Raw genomic sequence first — 22,391 nt, forward strand, 5'->3', positions numbered from 1 at the left:
ATCCCAGCGTATGACAACACCATTGATACATATATCCCAAAGGCCTCGAACAGGCATCATACCGCCAAGTGCAGGACTTGGTATTACAATCGGCAATGTGCCGAATCATACCAGTATATCAGCAAATCAAAGACGAGACAATCGGCATGATCAAGCTGAAGTATCTCATATCAATAAGTCCATATTCCAGCGTATGACGGCGCCATTGATACATATGTCCCAAGGGCCTCGAACAGGCATCATATCGCTAAATGCAGGACTTGGTATTACAATCGGCAATGTGCCGAATCATACCAGTATATCAATAAATCAAAGCCGAGACAATCAGCATGATCAAGCTGAAGTATCTTATATCGATGAGTCCATATTCTAGCGTATGACGGCACCATTGATACATATATCCGAAGGGCCTCGAACAAGCATTATACCGCCAAGTGCAGGACTTGGTATTATAATCGGCAATGTGCCAAATCATACACTCGGCATGCCGATTGAGAATCCACCAATCTTATCAGATCCGCCGGCAGTAACTACTGTGCCGGTATATCATCCACCAGTGAATAATCAGCATAATCAAAATGTGTAACATCCACATGTGCAGCCGATTCCACCAGTGAGGACTCAACAAGAAGTGGTAGGAAACCTAAACCAAGGTAGTGTTAATCCATTGATACCTCTAGCGGCTGCCGGGGGGCAAGTAAATGCCGATCCACAAAGAGAGTGGGTTAATCTATTCATTCCGCGGCACCCAAATGATCCTCTAGGAAGAAATGCAGGGATCGATAGGGCTCAGATTTTGGCTTTAATACAGGCCGAAGTGGCACAGGGTCGCAAACGTGGTCGGCCAGTATACAGAAAGCCCTATCCTGATCATGTCGATGCCCATGAGTTGCCTAGAAATTATCGGTATCCTGATTTTTCTATATATAGTGGTGAAGAGAATTTTTCTACGGTGCAACATATTGCGAGGTTCACAGCACAATGTGGTGAAGCAGGCCCAAGTCCTTGGTTGAGGATGAGATTATTCTCTAGTTCTCTTACCGGGGCGGCGTTTGAATGGTATAGCAACTTACCAGCCAACTCTAGTCAGACTTGGGATGAAATGGAGAAAGCCTTTCATACCCATTTCTACCAAACAGAGATAGAGGCTATGCTGGCAGACATATCCCGTTTATCTCAGATGCCGAGCGAATCGGTTGAAACTTTCGTGGCCAGGTTCAGAAAAGCTAAACTTAAATGTCGAGTAAGTTTGCCAGAACCAGAATGCATCAAGTTGGCATTAAACGGTTTAGACATTGAACATCGCAAGAGGTTTGATGGGGTCGAGTTTCAAGATCTCTTCGATTTGGCAGACAGAGCTTCTCGGTATGAGGTTCAACTAAAGAAGAAAAGAATTATTGAGTAGTTTACCTTCCCAATTAAGCCTGGTGAAGAGTCTCAGCAGGATAATTCTAGCAACAGTCGTGTAAAGGCAGAAAAATAAAATCGGCTAGAATATATATCTAGCCGATTCCATTCCCAAAATCGGCATCCCTCAAAAATAAAAATTATAGAAGAGGTCTTCGCTGCTGATATTGCCGAGTTAGATGATGATGATTGGAGGATTCCTTACATCTTTTTCTTACCACATCCAACTCCAGAAGCCGATCAAAAAATAAAAAGAAGTACAGTCGATTATGTACTTATGGATGGAGATCTTTATAGAAGATCGGCTGATGATGGTCTACTATTTCAATGTTTTAGCAAGTTTGAAGGTTTAAAGATTATAGCAGAGGTACACGAAGGAATATGTGGAGCTCACCAAGCCGGCATCAAAATGAAATGGTTGATACGCCGATATGGATATTATTGGCCTGGAATGAGGAAAGATTGCATTACCTATGCAAAGGGTTGTACAGATTGTCAAAAGCATGGCCCAATGCAGTGGATTCCAGCAATAAAGATGCAATTATTAGTCAAACCATGGCCCTTCAGAGGTTGGGCCATAGACTTAATCGGCAAGATTAATCCTCCTTCATCAAAGGTCATCATTGGATTATTTTAGCTACCGATTATTTCACCAAAAGGGTAGAAGCCGAGGAATATGTATCAGTAACTAGTAATACTGTTATACAGTTTTTAGAGCGACATATCTTTTACCGATTTGGTTTATCAGAAACAATTGTTGCCGATAATGGATTTGTATTTTGAGCAGGAGAAATATTGCAACTCGGTTGTGATATGCAAGTAAAAATAGTAACTTCAACACCCTATTATGCTCAAGAGAATGGCCAGGCTGAGGTTTCGAATAAAGTTGTAATTGAAATCATTGAAAAAATGATAAAGGACAAGCCGAGGTGTTGGCATTGAACCTTTTCAGAAGCCTTGTGGTCTTATAGAAATTCAAAGCGAACAAGTACAGGAATAACTCCTTATAGGTTAACCTTTAGCCATGATGCTGTGTTGCCAATGGAGTTAAATATAAAATCAACAAAGGTAATAAAGGCTTACGACAAAAGGGTGAAGTTCAAGTCATTTGCAGAGGGTGATATGGTTTGGCAAACAATTCTCCCACCTAGAAAGTAGACAGAACTTATGGCAAGTGGTCACCTACATGGAATGGACCATATATAGTTCATCTGGTGTTGCATAGAAGTGCATATAAAGTTGAAGGATTTGGATGGTGAGGTGCATGAAAGACCAATAAATGGAAGGTATTTGAAGAAGTATCAACCCACTATTTTTGAACTTTTGGAGGAAAAGAAAGCCTCTAATAAGTCAAATATAGAGGGTGAGTGTTCAGCTTAAGCTATTTATGAACCTGGAATAATGATGACAGTGGGTGGTTCTATGGTGTGTATATTAACTTGATACAATGGGTGTAATTTAAATTTTGGAAGCCGAAGGGTTAAAACGGCTACCAAAATTGGGGGGCATTGTTGACACCCATTTTGGTAATTGGGTTTGGGCTTCAATTGGACTTGATGACCAATGACATAGTAATATGGGCGAAGAACATAAAGCCTGGTCAGTGATGATGTGCTAGGAGTTTGGGCCGAGAAGGATATCTGGGTCATGGAAGGTGATTGGATTGAATGTGGTTTGGAATAGCATTTTAGTTGGAATAAAATCCATTAGTGTTATACATGAACAGTGACGTGGTAGTTCTTATACAAAATAAAGTTGTATGCAAGGATGCTACATGGATAGAATGTTCTTGAACTTTATGTTAGATAAGATTTATGTGTTTACTTGATTTTTGAATTAGTGTTTATCTAGGAATGTTTAGTTTGAATTTATTTTTAGTTGGTTTATCGATAGGATTAGATTTTATTTGGAATTAGTATTTAGTTAGGATTAGTTTAATTTGAATAATTATGTGGTTGTATTAGAATATAACTAGGATGCTTGCATTTAGGAATTTGTTTTACCATTTATTCTATAAATAAACAGAGAGGCATGATGTACAAGGGGTCCAGCACCCTCAGAATTCTTATTATTATTTTGTTTGCTTTCTCAAGCACTTTCCTCAAATAACATCCTTGCTATCTTTATCTCTCTCTATTTCAGTCTCATTCTATTTCTCTCTCTATATCTCAGTCTCTCTATCTCTTCTCCCTATCACCTTCTATATCTGTTTTTCTCCCATTTCTATTCTCATATTATTACTATAATTTATTCATTGGTAAAGTCCTTTTAACTAAGGCTATATTGAACTCATTTAGGAGTTTATTTGTTCTCTATCTACAATAATCGCCTGAAGTCAACATTCTCTAAGAGACTATAAGTTGACAACTCACAATTGAACCATATATTTGGTTCTGGCACGCCCGCAACTCATCAATTTAAGATCGGCTCTAACCAACCGATTTTAGGGTCAACAGTATGAAATTTATGGTTTTCATTTTTTTTTTTTCTTCCTTAAAGAGAGGAAAACAAGGTTGTGGTACTGGAAATGACCTGTCAGTTGTTACATAGAGTCACTTTGAAATATCTAGCAATGTTTGGGAGCACCGAATTAGTGGCTTGAATTTGGAATTGGACGAAATTTAGTTCAAGATTGATTCACACTTGTTATTCATATTAACCACGTGTTCTAATTCAGCTGTAAATTAAATTTGGCTGGTATTATTGTGTTGCCCATTGTGACTGCCATTTTTATTTATTTGGTGTTTGACAGCAATATGGTGATGGATATTCTCAACCAGTCCAGGACTCCCTAGTTTAGGGAAACAGGTTTATATGAAAGGGCCATTGGTGATTACTGGACTAGGATTACATTGGGAAGATAATGTTGCAAGTTCATCTTGACAAGGTATGGTTTAACTACCAAGCTCTTGTTTCTTCATCTTCTTTTCTTCAATTGCTATTTCAAATTATTATATGGAACCAAGCAGCTGTTTCTCATGTTGGATAGCTAAAGAGGGATAAAAATTGTTATTTTGGGGTTGAATTGTACTATAGATGTCTTTCTAGGAATTGTAATTTATTATCCATTGATTGCACCATAGATGTCATATTATTACAAGAGAGTTGGTAACTAGTTGGCTGTTCTTTTGGGTTTAAATTAGGTATAGTGGCTTGCTACAGCATTATAACCCTACATGACATGAGCAGCAATGTTGAGGAACCAAGCTAGCGACAACTTTCAAGCTAGTGACAACTTTGTCCTCGTCCAAATCAAATCCAAATCCATATGCACATGGCAGATAACAAATTCTCTCTCTTGATTGAGATAAGTTATCTACCTGATTGTTAGGTCACCAGTACCTAATTTTTAGGTAAGCATTACCTGATTTTTCAGAAATGTAGAAAAATTCATGAAATGAAATATGATAAATTGATAGATTATTCTTGTAACGTAGAGCTAAGACAGATCATTTTGCAACAATGCAGTTTTCTCTTGGATAAAAAGCAAACACGGGAAAACTCAAGGCCTCATCACCTGCCCTTCAAAATAAACTGTAAAAGTCATAGAAACTTAGTTTTTGAAATTATTTAATGATTGTATTCATAAAAGTATCAAATACTTCTAAAATACATATATATTTTTTATGTCATAGATTTGTGTATCACATGCACAACAATGTTGAATACTGATAAGTTTTCTTATACCATAGTGGGGCATAGCATATGCCTTTTGTAATTGTGCCGGAAGTACTTTAAATAACATGTTTATTTTTGCAAATGTCTGAATCGTTATTTGCAACACCTTTATTTGCCCTTTGGCCTTTGTGAATGGTCACTTCTTTGTCAAAGAAATGACTATGTTGAAAATATTTGTTATCTCCATGTACAGATGCTCAGCCACAAGCTATGCATATCTTGCAAACAGTTTGTCAATGACAGCGTCTCCGAAATGACTAGCCAATGTAGGGGCTGCAACTTGGGCGGGCTAACCCAACCCAACCGAGAAATTTTGAAATTGGGACTTATATTCACAAATCGAGTTTATGTTCGGGTTGGGTTTTGTCAAAACCCAGACAAATTCGGGTTGGGATGGGCTCAACCCGAACCTAACCCAAAACACTTTTTTTTTTTTTTCCTCCTTTCTCTCTCCTCTCTCTTTCTCTATTTACCGCCGTCCATGGGCGAAGCTTGAGAGTTGAGAAAGGGGCTTAATTTTATTTTATTTTATCTTCTTTCTCTTTCTCTCTCTTCTTTTTCTTTATCTTTCTCCCTCTGCCGCCGTCCATGGGCAATGCTTGAACAATCTGGGTTTTGAATTTTTGAACAAATCTGAAATGATATGGCGAAGCTTGAACCAATCCGGCGAAGCTTGAACAAACTGGAACAGCGGGCGATGGAAACTGAAAGATCTGGGTTTTGAACTTCTGATTCTTGTAGATTTTGTAACTTGCAGTTGGGGAGAGAGAGAGAGAGAGAATGGAGCTGGAGGCGATAAGGGGGCTGAAATGATTTGCCCTAAAAATATTTTGTGTTTTTTTTTATAATAATATAATCAAATATATATAATTTATTATTTTAATATATTATATATATATATATATAAATGTTAAAAAAAATTATATATTTTTTTAAATCTCAACCCGTCAACTCGACCCAACCCGTCCGAAAATATTCGGTTCGAATTATGATCATAACCAATGTTGAGACAATTCGGGTTGGCCCAACCCAACTCGCTTCGGATTGAGGTTGGATTGGGACTGGGCTGGGTTGGGCCAACCCAAGTTGCAGCCCTAAATTATTACACACACACATATATACTCTTAAAATGTTTCGATCGGATCTTAACGAAGAATGGGCGGGTGGGTTTTTTAGCTTATCTTCACTGAATTTAGTAGAATAGAGAAATTTGGTATGTAATTTATGTGTATGCATAGTATACTGCAATGAAATCTTATAACACTATGTTCTGACTAATGTAAATTTGCATGAAATTTTAAGTGGATGTATATGCCGTTTGCCTTTTCTTTTATCAAGGGTGCATCCTTTGGATTCATTCTTTTTTTATTTATATTTTTTGGTAGAGATTTGGTTTCAATTAAACTTCAAAGCAGTTAAGAAATATCGAGAAAATGCTTTATACAAGTGAGTTACAATTTTGGCGACTCAAGCTTATTTTTCTTGTATGTCTTCTATAGTTCTATGAATGTTGCAACGATGACTTAACCATATATGGAAGGATAAAGTTTCTTTCCCCACAAGTCCCTTATAGATTGCAAGGATTCTTTTAATTCGATTTATTTTCAATAGAGTAATGATACTCTGTCCGATTAAGTTGTTCTACTTTTAATCCAAATCGTACTTGTAATTTCCACGTAATTAATTAAATAATTGATATTTTCATTGCACGCTAAAATACCAAAAATAACATAATTACCTAAATAATTAATATTTTCTTTGCGCGCTAAATATACCAACATAAATAAATAAAAGAAACGTTTTGACGATCCCTCTCTATCTCTTCGATTTCTCCATAGTCGTATCTTCGTTGTACTGCTTCCTTCATTTTCTCTCTCTGGTTCATCAAATCAAAGAGAAAAATACATACAAACGTATATGTTTGCTTGAAGAGAAAAAAACAACAAACCCTAATAAGATTTAAAAGATATGAATGATCTAGGTTCAAATCCTGTCAAATTTTCCAAAGATTTAGGATCGAACCTTTAAATCCCGTTCACACACACTTTTTGTCCACACCCGAACTCGAAGCCACTCAAATGGTTGGGATCGTATTATTATTTTTTAATATGTTGTTTACTCATTTAAAGTATGGATGCTGCCTCTTCACGACCATTGACAATAACACCAAACTGCAAAAGGGAAAGCCTCCAATATGATTCAATTCTTCAAAATCCCAAGGACATCTCTTTTGATGGTGGTCTTCATGCATAAAGAAAAGAATAAAAAAGACAATCTTCTATGATAATGTTTCAGAGACTTTGTACATAGAAGCAGAATGTGAGAGTGAAAGTGAGAGTGAGAGTCATAGGAGGCATCAGAATATATGACAATGTGGTTTGTCTAAGCAACATAGGGATATGCTGTGGCTTTTAACTTACTTCAACCTATTGCTTTCGCCTCTTGATGCCAATTACTACTTTGGCCATGAACCATATATATCTATCACCACCGGTGTACCAATATTTCATTTACCATAGGACCAAATGGCCCAACGATATCACCCATTTCTTTCCAAAGGAGAGGTTGGAGGTTCGAACCTCGGTGGAAATAGAGGGTGTGCGTATTTGCTTTAACTTCCAAATATATATATATATATATATATATATATATATATATATTTCATTTACTCTATACACACACATATAATGGTTGAGATAGATGTGATCTTCTAAACAAATCCATTAATCATTTTCCATTTTTCCGTATATCAGAGACATTTCCAGAAGCCGCGCAAAGTGGAAATGAGTCTCAAGAGTCAAGAGCTTGACAAATGACACCATGTGAACTGTGGTTGAGCAGTATGCGAGTCTCTATAAATACTGAGTGACCAGAAAGCAAGAGCAAAACGCAAGGACAAGACGGTAGTCAAAAACATTCTTCACATGAATGCTGGCAATGGAGAAACTAGCTACGCCAATAATTCAATCCTTCAGGTCTCTCTATCTCTCTCTCTCACACACACATGCAAATAGACATAATGTATGCAAAAATTCACTGAAAAATCAGAGCACATGTTTATTTTTCAGAAAACAGTGATACTAAAGTCGCGGCAAGTACTAGAAGACACCCTCAATGACATGTATAATGAGAACTTCCCAATGTGCTTTGGAATAGCAGACTTGGGTTGTGCTCCAGGTCCAAATACCCTTCTGGTCATCTCCGAAATCATCGACACAATTAAAGGTTTGTGCCAGCAAAATAATTGCAGAGCACCTGAATTCCAGTGTTTCTAAATGATCTTCCAAACAATGACTTCAACACAATTTTCAAAGCACTACCGACATTCTACAAGAAGCTCAACAAACAGAGACGAGAAGAGTTGAGTCCTTGCTTTGTATCAGGATCACCGGGTTCTTTCTATGGTAGGCTTTTCCCGAGCAGAAGCTTACACTTTGTTCATTCTTCTTACGGTGTTCATTGGCTCTCCAAGGTTAGCATCTTCATTCAGAGCACAATTCGAAGGAAAATCCTGTCCATAAGCATGCATTTATGTTAATTATGTTCTGTATACATAATTATTGCTTACCATGTAACTAAAAGACAGGTTCCCGAAGGGCTGGATGATAACAAGGGCAACATATACATTGCAAAGACAAGTCCTTTCCATGTGTTTGAAGCATACCTGAAGCAATTTCAAAGCGATTTCTCAACATTTCTAAGCTTATGCTCGGAGGAAATAATACTTGGAGGGCGCATGGTTTTGACACTCATCGGTAGGAGCATTGCAGATCCTATAAGCAAAGACAGTCCCACTCTCGGGAAACTCTTGGGAGAATCACTTCTCACCATGGTGGTCGAGGTGTAGCTCATTTCCTCTGAATAAAAACACAACTAAACCAGTGTTTATCATCATTTTATAATTTTTTTTTTTTTTGGTCCTCTAAAATCACATAATCATCACTTGTGGTTTTAGGGGCTCATTGAAGAAGCTGAAGTTGATTCATTCAATTTGCCCTTTTATGCACCCAACAAGGATGAAGTGAAGGCTATAATTCACAAAGAAGGATCCTTTACTCTTGACAAGCTAGAAGCTTTTGAAGTCGATTGGGATGCCAACCACAAAGTTGATGACAAACATTTTGTTTTCGACAAACATAAGAGTGGGAAAAATGTGGCAAGTTGTGTAAGAGCTGTTACGGAGCCCATGTTGGCTAATCATTTTGGAGACACTGTCATTGACAAACTGTTTTCCAGATTTGCACAGCATGTGACTGAGCATCTGTCCATGGAGAAAACAAAGTTTTTCAACATAGTCATTTCGTTAACAAAGAAGTGACCATTCACAAAGGGCAAATAAAGGTGCCGCAAATTACGATTCAGAAATTTGCAATATTAACATGTTATACGAAGTTATTATTACGGCACAATTACAATAGGCATATGCTATGCCCCACTATGATTTAAGGTGATGTATCAGTATTTAAGATTGTTGTGCATGTGGTATGCAAATCTATGATATAAAAAGATTATTTTAGCAGTACATGATACTTTGATGAATACAATTATTACCAGTTTTTGCTTTGTATCCAAGAGAAAACTGCATTGTAGCAAAATAATCTGTCTGAACTCTATGATGCAAAAAATGCTTTCTATTAATCATATTTCATTTCATCCATTTTTCTACTTTTCTAAAAATCAGGTAATGGTACCTAAAATTCAGGTAGATAATTTATCCAATCAAGAGAGAAAATTTGTTATCTGTCATGTGCATATGGATCAGGATCAAGGACAAATTTTTGGCTAGTTTGGTTCCTCACCATTGCTGCACATGACACGTAGGTTATAGTGTTGTAGCAGGCCCCTGTGCCCAATTTAAACCCCAACTAACAACTAACTAGCTATCAACTATCATGTAATAATATGACATCCATGGTGGAATCAATGGATAACTTACAGTTTCTAGAGTGACATCTATGGTCCAATATTGCAAATAGCATTGAACTTTTTATCAACCCCAAAATAAGAATTATCCCCGGGTCAGCTATCCAACATGTGTTTTATCCGCATAGTTCCATATCATTTAAAACAACAATTGGAGAAAAGGAGGTGAAGAAACAAGAACTCAGTAGTTAAACCATACCTTGTCGAGATGAACCTGTCACATTAATATCTTCCCAATGTAATCCTGGTCCAGTAATCACCAATGGCTCTTTCATATAAACCTGTTTCCCTAAACTAGGGATTCCTGCACAGGTTGAGAATATCCATCAATATTTTCATCACCTGGATTCATCATATTGTTGTCAAATACCAAACAAATAAGAACTCAGTAGTTAAACCATACCTTGTCAGAGATTTTCAAAAACCTAGCCAAATACATAGTGCATTGCTTAATATGAGCAGTGATAGACTAACCAAACTCAAATACCGAACAAGAAAGATGGTTGGTGGGCTCCTCTGGCATTTAGAGTTCGGCGAGGACAAATCACAATTCCTTGAGGAAGATTCCAAATTCATTGTCCATGTAAACTATGGCTGAGTAGGGAACTTGTATATGCGTGTCTATATATATAATGATCAGAAAGTAACTATGCCAATAATTCAACCCTTCAGGTCTCTCTCTGTCCCCCTAACTATCAGAGTACATGTCCATTATTTTTTTCAGAAAACAGTGTTACTAAAGGCGCGGCCAGCACTAGAAGACACCCTCTATGACATGTATAATGAAAACTTTCCCAGGTGCTTTAAAATAGCAGACTTGGGTTGCTCTTCAGGTCCAAATACCATCTTGGTCATCTCTGAAACCATCGACATAATTCATGGTCTGTGCCAGCAAAATAAATGCAAAGCACCTGAATTTCAAGTGTATCTAAATGATCTTCCACACATTGACTTCAACACCATTTTCAAATCACTACCAATATTCCTTGAGAAGCTCAAGAAAGAGAAAGAAGAGAATTTCAGTCCCTGTTTTGTATCAGGATCACCAGGTTCTTTCTATGGCAGGCTTTTCCCTAGCAGGAGCTATGTTCATTCTTCTTGCAGCGTCCATTGGCTCTCCAAGGTTAGCATCTTCATTCAGAGCACAATACAAAGGAAAATCCTGCCCATAAGCATGCATTGATGTCAATTATGTTCTGTATACATAATTATTGCCTTACCATGTAACTAAAAGACAGGTTCCTGAAAGACTGGATAATAACAAGGGCAACATATACATTGCAAAGACAAGTCCTTCCCATGTGTTTGAAGCATACCTGAAGCAATTTCAAAGCGATTTCTCAACATTTCTAAGCTTACGCACAGGGGAAGCAAGACCCGGAGGGCGTATGGTTCTAACATTCATGGGAAAGAGCATTACAGATCCTACAAGCACAGATTGTCGCCATCCCTGGGAACTCCTGGCAGAATCACTTATTGACATGGTGGCTGAGGTGTAGCTCATTTCCTCTCAATAAAAACACAAATAATCAGTGCTCATTATACCAAGGGCTGTAGCCTAGTGGTATTTTTTCTTTCTGTCTTTTTTTTTTTTTTTTTTTTTTTTTTTTCCTGGCAAAGAACTCCCACAATGCTCTTGGAGAGACATGACTAGACCACAGACCTTGGTGGTTCCTCGAAAGGTCGAGGGTTCAAGTCCTGTTAGAATGGGTGTGAGTTACTTGCTATAGTAGAAAAAAAAAAAAAAAAAACAAAAGAAAAGAAAATAATACCCAAAAAAAAAAAAAAGTTATCGTCACCATCTATTTATTTATTTATTTATTTGGTTTGTAATTAATACATTTGGTTTTAGGACCATCTTGAAGAAGCTGAAGTTGAATTCATTCAATATGCCATTTTATACACCCTACAAGGAAGAAGTGACGGGTATAATTCAAAAGGAAGGATCCTTTACTCTTGACCGACTAGAAGTTTTTGAAGTCAATTGGGACGCCAGCGACAAAGATAGTGACGAACATTTTGTTTTTGACAAACATAGGAGTGGGAAAATTGTGGCAAGTTGTATAAGAGCTGTTATGGAGCCTATGTTGGCTAATCATTTCAGAGACACTGTCATTGACAAACTGTCTGCAAGGTTTGCACAACATGTGGCTGAGCATCTGTCCATGGAGAAAACAAAGTATTTCAACATAAGTCATTTCGTTAACAAAGAAGTGACCATTCACAAAGGGAAAATGTTGCAAATTACGATTCAGAAAGTTGCAATATCAACATTTTATTGAACTTCTTCAAACAATTACAACAGGCATATGCTATGCCCAAATATGATATAAGATGATGTATCAGTATTTAACAATATGTGTTCTGCAAATCTATGATATAAAAAAAAAATAAATAAATAAATAAGAAATATATATATTTTAGCAGTACTTGATAGTTGATGAATACAATCATTAAATAATGTCAAAAACTAAGTCTATGACACCTATAGTTTATCTGAAAGGGCAGGTGATGAAGCCTGGAGTTTTCCAGTGTTTGCTTTGTATCCAAGAGAAAATTGCATTGTTGCAAAATGATCTGCCTTCGTTCTATGATGCAAAAATAAGCTATCTATAATAATATTTCATTTCATGAATTTTTCTACCTCTCTAAAGTCAAGTACTTGATACCTAACTATCAGGTAGATAATTTATCCAATCGAGAGAGAAATTTTGTAATCTATCGTGTGCATGTGGATTTGGATTTGGATATGATTTGAACAAGGGCAAAGTTATGGCTAGTTTAGTTCCTCAACATTGCTGCACATGACATGTGGGGTTATAATGCTGTAGCAGGCCACTATGCCTAATTTAAACCCAAAATAACAACTAACTAGTTATCAACTCTCTTGTAATAATATGACATCTATGGTGCAATCAATGGATAATAAATTACAATTTCTAGAGTGACATCTATGGTACAATGAAATTAAGGCACTGGGCCTTTTATCAACCCCAAAATAAGAATTATACCTGAGTCAGCTATACAACATGATAAACAGCTGCATAGTTCCTATAATTTAAAACAGCATTTGAAGAAAAGGAGATGAAGAAACAAGTAGTTAAACCATACCTTGTCAAGATGACATTGTCTTCCCGGTGTAATCCTAGTCTGGTAACCACCAACCTTTTCATATAAGCCTGTTTCCCTAAACTGGATAGTCCTGGACTGTTCAGAATATCCATCAATATTTTCACATCATCTAGATTCATCATATAATGTTTGTCAAACACCAAACAAATAAAAATGTGCAGTCACAATAGGGCAACACAAGAATACCAGCCAAATTTAATTTACACCTGAATTAGAATTTGTGGTTAATCTGATAAAACAAGGGTGGAACAGTGATGGATGACATCTAATTAACAATCTTAAGGTACTTCAACTTACTCTATATAACAACTGACTGGTCTATCCAGTACCACAACCTTGTTTTCCCCTTTTTAGGGAAGAAAAGAAAAAGAATGAAAACCATAAATTTCACACTTGAATAAATCATTACAGGTACATTCCTCCCTGCAATAGTACAACCAATTGAGAAATTGATTTAAAGTGAGGAATGAGGTTTTGGTTTGGAGGACATGACTGAGAGCTTTCTGACAAGTAATGTAACGACCCACTCCACCACATGGTATGATATTGTCCGCTTTGGGCCTGAGCCCGCACGGTTTTGTTCTTGAGTTTCACCCCAAAAGGCCTCATACCGATTGGAGGTGACACACTTACATATAAGCACTTCACCTTTCCTCTACCCAGGCGATGTGGGATTGTGCACCTGTAACTCGCCAGTGTGGTAGCCTGACAGTGTCTCTCGCACCCACCCACGGCACACCCGCCCACAAGGTCGTCACAATCCACCCCCCTTGGAGGCCCGACGTCCCCGTCAGCAGACTTCCGGCTGGGTCAGGCTCTGATACCATTTGTAACGACCCACTCCACCACATGGTATGATATTGTCCGCTTTTGGCCTGAGCCCGCACGGTTTTGTTCTTGGGTTTCACCCCAAAAGGCTTCATACCAATTGGAGGTGACACACTTACATATAAGCATTTCACCTTTCCACATGGTATGATATTGTCCGCTTTGGGCCTGAGCCCGCACGGTTTTGTTCTTGGACTTCACCCCAAAAGGCCTCATACCAATTGGAAGTGACACACTTACATATAAGCACTTCACCTTTCCTCTACCCAGGCGATGTGGGATTGTGCACCTGTAGCTCGCCAGTGTGGTAGCCTGACAGTGTCTCTCGCACCCGCCCACGGCATACCCGCCCACAAGGTCGTCACAAGTAAAGACATGGAAATCAAGGCCACCTCCAGCATTTCTTGTGAACAACCTGGTTTCACAATCTTCCTCACCTGTGGAAGGGCATGCAAGCCAAACTCAGTCAATCCATAGGAGGATTAATCTACTAAATCTCTAGTATTTCTTGACCTCTACAGCTGAAAAAAGGGACAGTTCACAAAATATTTATATTGCTCTAAGCCAAGATCTTGGCCATAAAAAAATTTTACAACCGGGCTACACCTCTATAGATTGAATGGATAGTTCATCTTGATTATTGCAAAATTGCATTTACGGTGATTTATCAAGTTTGATAATAAAAAAACCAGATACACATGATCGTTAGCTAAACTTGGAAACAAGCAGTTTGATGAATGCCAATATGGTGGGAGTTGTCCATAAACATATCACCCAACGGACCATTAACTATTAAGAAAACATCTCAGTAACCTAAGAAATTTAGGAAATGAAATTGGAAATACTAACAATCACCTTCCAGAAAAAAAAAAAAAAACAGAGAGAGAGACTTGCAATATGATCTTTCAGAATTTCAAGAAATGGCCTTTTTACATCTCTTAGTTTTACTATTTTGGTTGTGAACTTAACATGAAGTCATTATTTCATATGGCATAGTAATACATTCAGAACCCACGGAAGGCCCAAATGAATCATTTTGTTTCCATGTGAATCTCCAAGACCTATAAATAATAAGTATTTCCTCAGACTTGCAAGTTATGTAGCACAAAGATAAACATGGGATATAGGCACAATATAACACGGATACACCAACTCGTAGAATCCTACAACAGTACGACAAGGCCACGATGTGAACACAGCCATATATAAATATAATTTTTTATTTATAGAAATCTATTGAATAAGACAATGATTAATCCTCAACAAAGTATTAACCTTTATCTAAGAGTCACATAATTTAAAAAATGAAACTGTGAGAATATAATAAAGATTATTATATTATATATGCTTCAACTTTCCTACTTTGTAGTATAATTATATTTTTTACCTATATGAAAAGTGTCACAACATGCTTGACATGTAGCAACTATATGATAAAGTCTTGAAGAAGAAAAAATTGGACACTTTGAACGTGTGTTCACATCGTTTCTAAGATTGTAGGACATGACTATTCTTAGATATGTTTGTGATACATAAGAATTGTATCAGAGAATGTAAGGTACGTATCGGCCAAATGTCCGAGATATTTCAAAGAAGTGTGTTCAAAATAACGAAATTTATTTTTAAATTATAGACGTGTTCATTAAGCATTGGACATGTGTCCTGGAGTGTCTATGAAGTGCCCATGGTACGCGTCGGCCAAATGTCCGAGATATTTCAAAGAAGTGTATGTTCAAAATAACGAAATTTATTTTTAAATTATAGACGTGTTCATTAAGCATTGGACATGTGCCTGGGACTGTCTGTGAAGTGCCCATGGTAGACGCCTGACACAGACATGGCACCTTCATTGAAGTATAGCATTTAATTATTTAGCCAATAAGCCTTTAATGCTTATGATCTACTTAGTTGAAAGAGAAAATGGGTAATTTATCCAGTGGCATAGGCTTGATTTGAGAATAACTTATTGGTCAAATTCCAGCAAGACAAGTTCTCAAGGTGGACCATGGGATGGTTGCTTGGTTCTCTCCCATACAGATGGTATCAAAGGTTAATGTGCTATTAAGCCACTAGGCCTTATATCAACCTGGTAACAAGAATTTCTGTTGTCTTCTTGGCTGCCATGCAGAAGTTCAGATATGGCACAACTGTGTACCATGGCCTATAATGAACATAAAGTAAAACTGAAAGTGAGAAAAGAGACGTAAAGAAAGGAGAATTTGGTAGTTGAACCTCTACCACGTCAAGATAGACCTAGAAATCCTTCATCTTCCCAATGTAGTCCTCTCCTTGTGAACATGAACTAATCGTCTTCCTAAAAGTCTCTGGTTCCTTAAATATGGACGACTCTGAATTGTGGTAAATAGCATCTGTCAAAAGTTCTTCATCACCTTGATTCAGTATACTGTTATGAAACACCAAACAAATAAATTTGCAGCTATAATTTTATAAAGGCAAATGCCCATAAAACCAATTTTACAAAAGAAATGTGAATCAATCTACTAAAAGAAGAGCCATTAACCATTGCTGTCCTCGGTAATCGGGGGGCTAGAAAGCTTTGGCAATATTTGCACAAGGCAGTTGCTTTCAGGAGTCAAACTCATGTTCTCCTGCTTGACAACCCAAGCATTTTCGCAGCACCAAGCAATGGTCCCGTATCAATCTAATAAATAAGTCAACACTAAATTAAGGCTAGCGAGTTTCTCATATTTTTGTTTAATTCTGTTATGAGGGAAAAGGTTCACGTTCTATCATTTTGCTTTAAGAATTCTCATTCATTTCCCTCTTTATTTTATGCAATCAAACCAAGAATTAGTGTTCCCACAACAATGAAATGATAAGATTTCAATATCCCTTTTCATTTCGATCAGGATAGAGCAAAGACAAAGTTTGAATTGACAATAGAAACAAATTCCAGCTGATGTAGTCATGTTGATGTACACCCTGAGCAAGTTCCATGCAGCAGTTTGTAAAAAAAAATGAGAGCAAAGCTTCAGATGAAGCACAAAATAATATTGACAAACTAAGTGAAGAGATTAAGAAAATAATGGTGGCAAAAATAAAGATTAAGAAAATAATAATAATAACTCATAAAAATTATAGAAAGATCAAAATTCATAAATTTGTAGAATGTTATAACCAGTTGAAACATAATAACAGAAAATGTATATGGGATTTTGGGTGACCTTAGCCCAAGAAGATGAACACCACCCATCTGATATCAAAAAGCAGTGTTTAAGAAACCATACTTCTTTAGTAACTGTTTATATCACATTATATTCATTATCAGAGAGAAGTGAATTGACTGATTTTGGAATGGAATATCCTCTAAAGGAACCATTGTATGTACAATTTTAGGGTATTGTTCTCCAATCACACAATTATATTGTGCTCAAGATCTGTAAGTAAAACAGTAAATTTAAAATTTATCAATTATGTGTCAATAAAGTAAAAAAGAGCTAAAGACAAAAAACAAAAACCTATCACGACATTCGTAAGATGAAAAATACAGACACAACTTTGTGAATCAAAATAGGTCCTTCTATTACACACAAATTCTTTAGTTCATTATCCAACTAAAACATCATCTCTGACAATTGAAAAGATTGCATACTCTGTAAAAACAAAGGACCATATGGCATTATGCAGGTGAAGCTTTATTTTAAATATGTGATAGCTCAATATTACACTTTAATCTTCAAAATATATGACTTAATTGCAATGGACTCTCTGCTTTTTATGTGAAAAGAATGTATAATAAGATGGTAATGAAATCAACAATCATTTTGAACCTCACTGTTGAATGTCCATCAATAAGATAAGCAGATACTCTGCTTGATGTTGTTGTGACATGACTTAGTGGTTGTATATATTTAAAAGGAAGTGCTTGACAATCGGATAGGGCATTTGGTACATCTAGAATAGCAGCAACCTCACCAAATTCAACCTTCACAGCTGATCCCTGATAAAAAGTTATCAAGACAAATAAATAAATAAATTATAGATGTAGGAGAAATAAGAGAATAGCATTAAGTTCTTTTGATGATAACATAACAAACTGAATTCGTTTGTGCCCTTCAGCCACACTAGTACTTATCCATGTCACTCTTATCGATTTTGAGTTTGGCAGGATAGAATCGATGCCTTGGAATTGAAATTGAAGAAAAATCATTTAAAGTCTGAACTGAATTTCCTCTCATTCTAATTCCAATGCAACAATTCCATGCTGCCAAATTCTTACATTATAAGAAATGACTATTCTCACAGCCTCAATGGATGTTCTTTTTGCCCTTTGACTTGCCCAATTCTTCTGAACACCTTCCAGTGCATTCAACAAGAACCATTTACAATATACAAGGACTCGTATGATTTGAGATTGAATTTTGGTTAGGAAAAATAAATAAAAAATTTGAGGAACGGCAGCTGAAAAAATGGGCAAATAAAGGTTTTTTTAGAAATATTACAACTTTAGGCTTGCATATCCATTAGCAGAACAACAAAAAGGGCGGAAAACATAAATTATTTGAAATCAATTAAGTTAATCCATCATCAAGTCTGACTCAGATTTACTAATTCCCACTTATACAGATTACATGTCAAAATATTTACTCTGAAATATGCTAGCTTACACAGGCACTATCAAAATACTTGGGAGTTTTTACCCAGGAAAAAAAATAAAATAAAATAAAATAAAAAATACTTGGGAGTACTCATATATTCCTAATTCATTAATTCACTACTCGGTTCCTCGGAATTAATGCGAATAAGCATATGAATGATGGGTAAAACACATATATAGGAAGCATATAAAAGTATCACTTAACCCGATGAAACAGATAAGCATAAGAATTTGCAAATAAACAAAATAAAATAAATAAAACGTGGGTAATTATGTAGCAACATAAACACTGAGAAGTAGTAGAAATCTCCCCATGATCGTTACCAAAATGTCAAAATAGAATAAATTCTCTTGGACATTCAAAGTTTAAACACATAGATTGATAGAAGTGTATTCGTTTGCAATTACCAATTAAGCGTCCAAATTGAACTGACCCAAAACGAAACACACGCATACCTATAAACCAATACATATATATATGCACACAGATACATAAATAGATATATATATATATATATATATTCTTGTAAATTGGTATTTAAGTTGAATCAACAGAAAATCAAGAGAATTCAAAGCCAAATACCAGAGTTTCAGCTGCGAGACAATGGATTTCGAGGGACGAGCTCATTTTCTGTCTCGAAAGTTGTAATTGGAAAGCTACATGCGATGGAAGCGACGCACGTGGCATTCACGTGTCTGCAAGTCCCTCACTGTATTTGTGTTGTTACTGGTGAGCGAGGAAGATGTGATAAGAGCTTAGAACTAAAAATGGGCCAGTTAGTGGTTTGACCCTGATCTAAATTTTGAGTCCAATCCATGTTTGTAAAATATAGGAAAGCTAGGTAGAATTCGGCAATTAGGCCCATTATTGTATACAAATTATATGTATTGGATTTGAAACTTACTCAAATTTTGGTTCAACCATGATAAAATGGCCAATGACTTGATCATAATGCCATCAAATATAATGACGCGATACTTGACATATAAACAAGTTGAGTTAGATGTGTTTGATTGTCGGATCATTTATTTTTATATATATATTTTTTAAAAATTTTGGTTGAAACACTCATTTCAACTTTAATATCATTTATTAAACTCAAGATAAAAACAAAAAATTTAAATGACCGTTCTATTTTATTCTTATGTACCAAATTTGTAGTGTTGATGTAATTTAGATTAATTATGTAACATAATCTGAAAAAAAAACAAAAAAAAAAAAAGGATATTTATGCTCTTTGTTGTAAGAAAAATTTGTTTGCGCATATTGCACTGTACAACGGGTGAACCGTTCATATAATACACACATCGCACGTGCACATTCGAACTATTCATGTAATACACATGTCGAGCGTGTATTACACACGTTGTTACTGAACAATTGGATGTGCAACCGGTATAAAGAAAATTTTCTTCATTCTTGCCCGAAATCCATATTTAGGCTCCATTTGTTTGGATGGAAAATATTTTTCAGAAAATATTTTTTTATTTTTTGTTGTTTGGTTGTCGTAAAATATTTACGAAGAAAAAAAATATTAAAATTTAATAAAAATAATTTATCCATCAATTTTCGGTAAGCTATTTTACATGTCCCACCTGATGGACTCGACCTCAACCTCGACGTAAACTTTTATCAAACACCAACAAAAGTAAAAATAAAATAATATTTTTCCTGAAAAAGAAAAATATCTTTTAAAAAAAATATTTTACGCGAAAATTATTGGATATTACGAGGGAGCGGTTAATTAAATACGCAGTCTAAATGGGGTGTTCCGATTGAATACTCCATTGTATTTTTCCTAATTGTTCCATCCCCGTTTAACCTCCCTCGTAACGCCCTCTAAACAAAGGCGGAGAATTTGTCACCCCTATACCCAATCAAAAAGTAAAAACCAAATCTCACGTGTGAGATAATTAAATTATATATTCTGAAACAAATCCATTATATTATATTATATTTTTTTGCTCTCATGAGCTTGTCTGTATGCATTTCATTGTAGATATATATAATAATGATCAGAAAGCAAGAGCACAACCCCAAGGATAAGATGACAGTGGTAAACATTCTTCCCACCAAAGCTGGTAGTGGAGAAACTAGCTATGCCAATAATTCAATCATTCAGGTCTGTATCTCTCTCTTGCACATTCACATATAATTTTTTTTATATTCTTTAACACACATTCACATATAATTAAAGAATACAAGGTTTCAATCTTTCACCTGCTTATGAAATTTTCCGCTTAACTATTACGAGTACATGTCCATTTCTTCAGAAAACAATAATACAAAAGGCGCGGCCAGTACTAGAAGAAACCCTCAATGACATGTATAATGAAAACATCTAGTGCTTTCAAATGGCAGACTTGGGTTGCTCTTCAGGTCCAACTACCCTCTTGGTCATCTGTGAAATCATCCACATAATTCATGGTTTGTGCCTGCAAAAAACTTGCAAAGCACCCGAATTCCAAGTGTATCTAAATGATCTTCCGGACAATGACTTCAACACCATTTTCAAATCACTACCGATATTCTACAAGAAGCTCGAGAAAGAGAAAGGAAAAGAGTCGAGTACTTGTTTTGTATCAGGAACACCGGGTTCTTTCTATGGCAGGCTTTTCCCGAGCAAAAGCTTACACTTTGTTCATTCTTCTTCCAGTGTCCACTGGCTCTCTAAGGTGAGCATCTTCATTTAGAGCACAGTTCAAAGGAAAATCCTGTCCATAAACATGCATTAATGTCAATTATGTTCAGTATACATAATTATTGCCTTACCATGTAACTAAAATACAGGTTCCTGAAGGGCTGGAAAATAACAAGGGCAACATATACATTGCAAAGACAAGTCATGTCCATGTGTTTGAAGCATACTTGAAGCAATTTCAAAGCGATTTCTCAACATTTCTAAGCTTACGCTCGGAGGAAATAATACCTGGAGGGCATATGGTTCTAACACTAATCGGCAGGAGAATTGCAGATCCTACAAGCAAAGATTGTCGCTGTCTCTGGGAACTATTGGCAGAATCACTTCTCGACATGGTGGCTGAGGTGTAGCTCATTTCCTCTTAACAAAAACACGACTAATGTTCATTATACCGAGGATTGTAGCCTAGTGGTATTCCACAATGCTCTTGGAGAGTCAGGAGACTCGAACTACCTTTCATTTTGAAGGAGAGGAAATACCACTCGACCACAAACCTTGGTGGTTCCTCAAAAGGTAGATGGTTCAAGTCCCGTTAGGGACAAAAATGGGTGTGTGAGTTACTTGCTATGGTAGAAGAAAAAAAAAAACACAAAACAAAGCCGTGATCATCATCATCTAATTATTTATCTATATTTTTGGTCTATAATCATTACAATTGGTTTTAGGACCTCCTTGAAGAAGCTGTAGTTGATTCATTCAATATACCCGTTTATACACCCTACAAAGATGAAGTGAAGGCTATAATTCAGAAGGAAGGATCCTTTACTCTTGATAGGCTAGAAGTTTTTGAAGTCAATTGGGACGCCAGCGACAAAGATGATGACAAACATTCTGTTTTAGATAAACATGGGAGTGGGAAAAATGTGGCAAGTTGTATAAGAGCTGTTTCAGAGCCTACATTGGCTAATCATTTCGGCAACACTGTCATTGACAAACTGTTTGCAAGATTTGCACATCATGTGGCTGAGCATCTGTCAGTGGAGAAAACAAAGTTCTTCAACATAGTCATTTCATTAACAAAAAAGTGATCATTTGCAAAGGGCAAATGTTCCAAATTACGATTCAGAAAGTTGCAATATTAACATCTTATTGGAGTTCTTCTG

At 36.3% G+C, this 22,391-nt stretch overlaps 1 protein-coding gene and 2 pseudogenes across 9 annotated transcripts; 2 read left to right on the forward strand and 1 right to left on the reverse strand.

The window, feature by feature from the left end:
- Nucleotides 1–7,816: 7,816 nt before the first annotated feature.
- On the forward strand, nucleotides 7,817–9,594 carry LOC132299242 (benzoate carboxyl methyltransferase-like; annotated as a pseudogene).
- LOC132299241 (uncharacterized) lies at nucleotides 8,110–19,346 on the reverse strand. 9 transcript variants are annotated; one of them, XR_009480042.1, is made up of 8 exons: nucleotides 19,170–19,346; nucleotides 13,120–17,929; nucleotides 11,325–11,706; nucleotides 10,412–11,170; nucleotides 10,208–10,312; nucleotides 9,142–9,346; nucleotides 8,750–8,942; nucleotides 8,110–8,596 (listed from the first exon to the last, which is right to left on the reverse strand). XR_009480042.1 is itself a non-coding variant. In XM_059795746.1 (3 exons), the coding sequence occupies exons 1-3, from the start codon at nucleotides 19,272–19,274 to the stop codon at nucleotides 11,973–11,975; spliced, it is 396 nt and encodes a 131-aa protein (XP_059651729.1). In that variant the 5' UTR covers nucleotides 19,275–19,344; the 3' UTR covers nucleotides 11,713–11,972. The 9 variants fall into 9 exon arrangements, 2 of the variants coding, with proteins under 2 accessions (XP_059651729.1, XP_059651728.1); XR_009480045.1 differs by having other exon boundaries at nucleotides 10,412–11,706; nucleotides 13,120–14,405; nucleotides 16,207–17,929; nucleotides 19,170–19,341; XR_009480044.1 differs by having other exon boundaries at nucleotides 10,412–11,706; nucleotides 13,120–14,405; nucleotides 16,201–17,929; nucleotides 19,170–19,341.
- Nucleotides 19,347–20,634: 1,288 nt separating this feature from the next.
- LOC132301009 (benzoate carboxyl methyltransferase-like) lies at nucleotides 20,635–22,316 on the forward strand (annotated as a pseudogene).
- The last annotated feature ends 75 nt before the right edge of the window (nucleotides 22,317–22,391 follow it).

This window comes from Cornus florida, unplaced genomic scaffold (assembly GCF_030987335.1).
Source record: "Cornus florida cultivar Cherokee Brave unplaced genomic scaffold, ASM3098733v1 CherokeeBrave_3.0.0_Hap2_Chr03, whole genome shotgun sequence".
NCBI classification, from domain to species: domain Eukaryota; kingdom Viridiplantae; phylum Streptophyta; class Magnoliopsida; order Cornales; family Cornaceae; genus Cornus; species Cornus florida.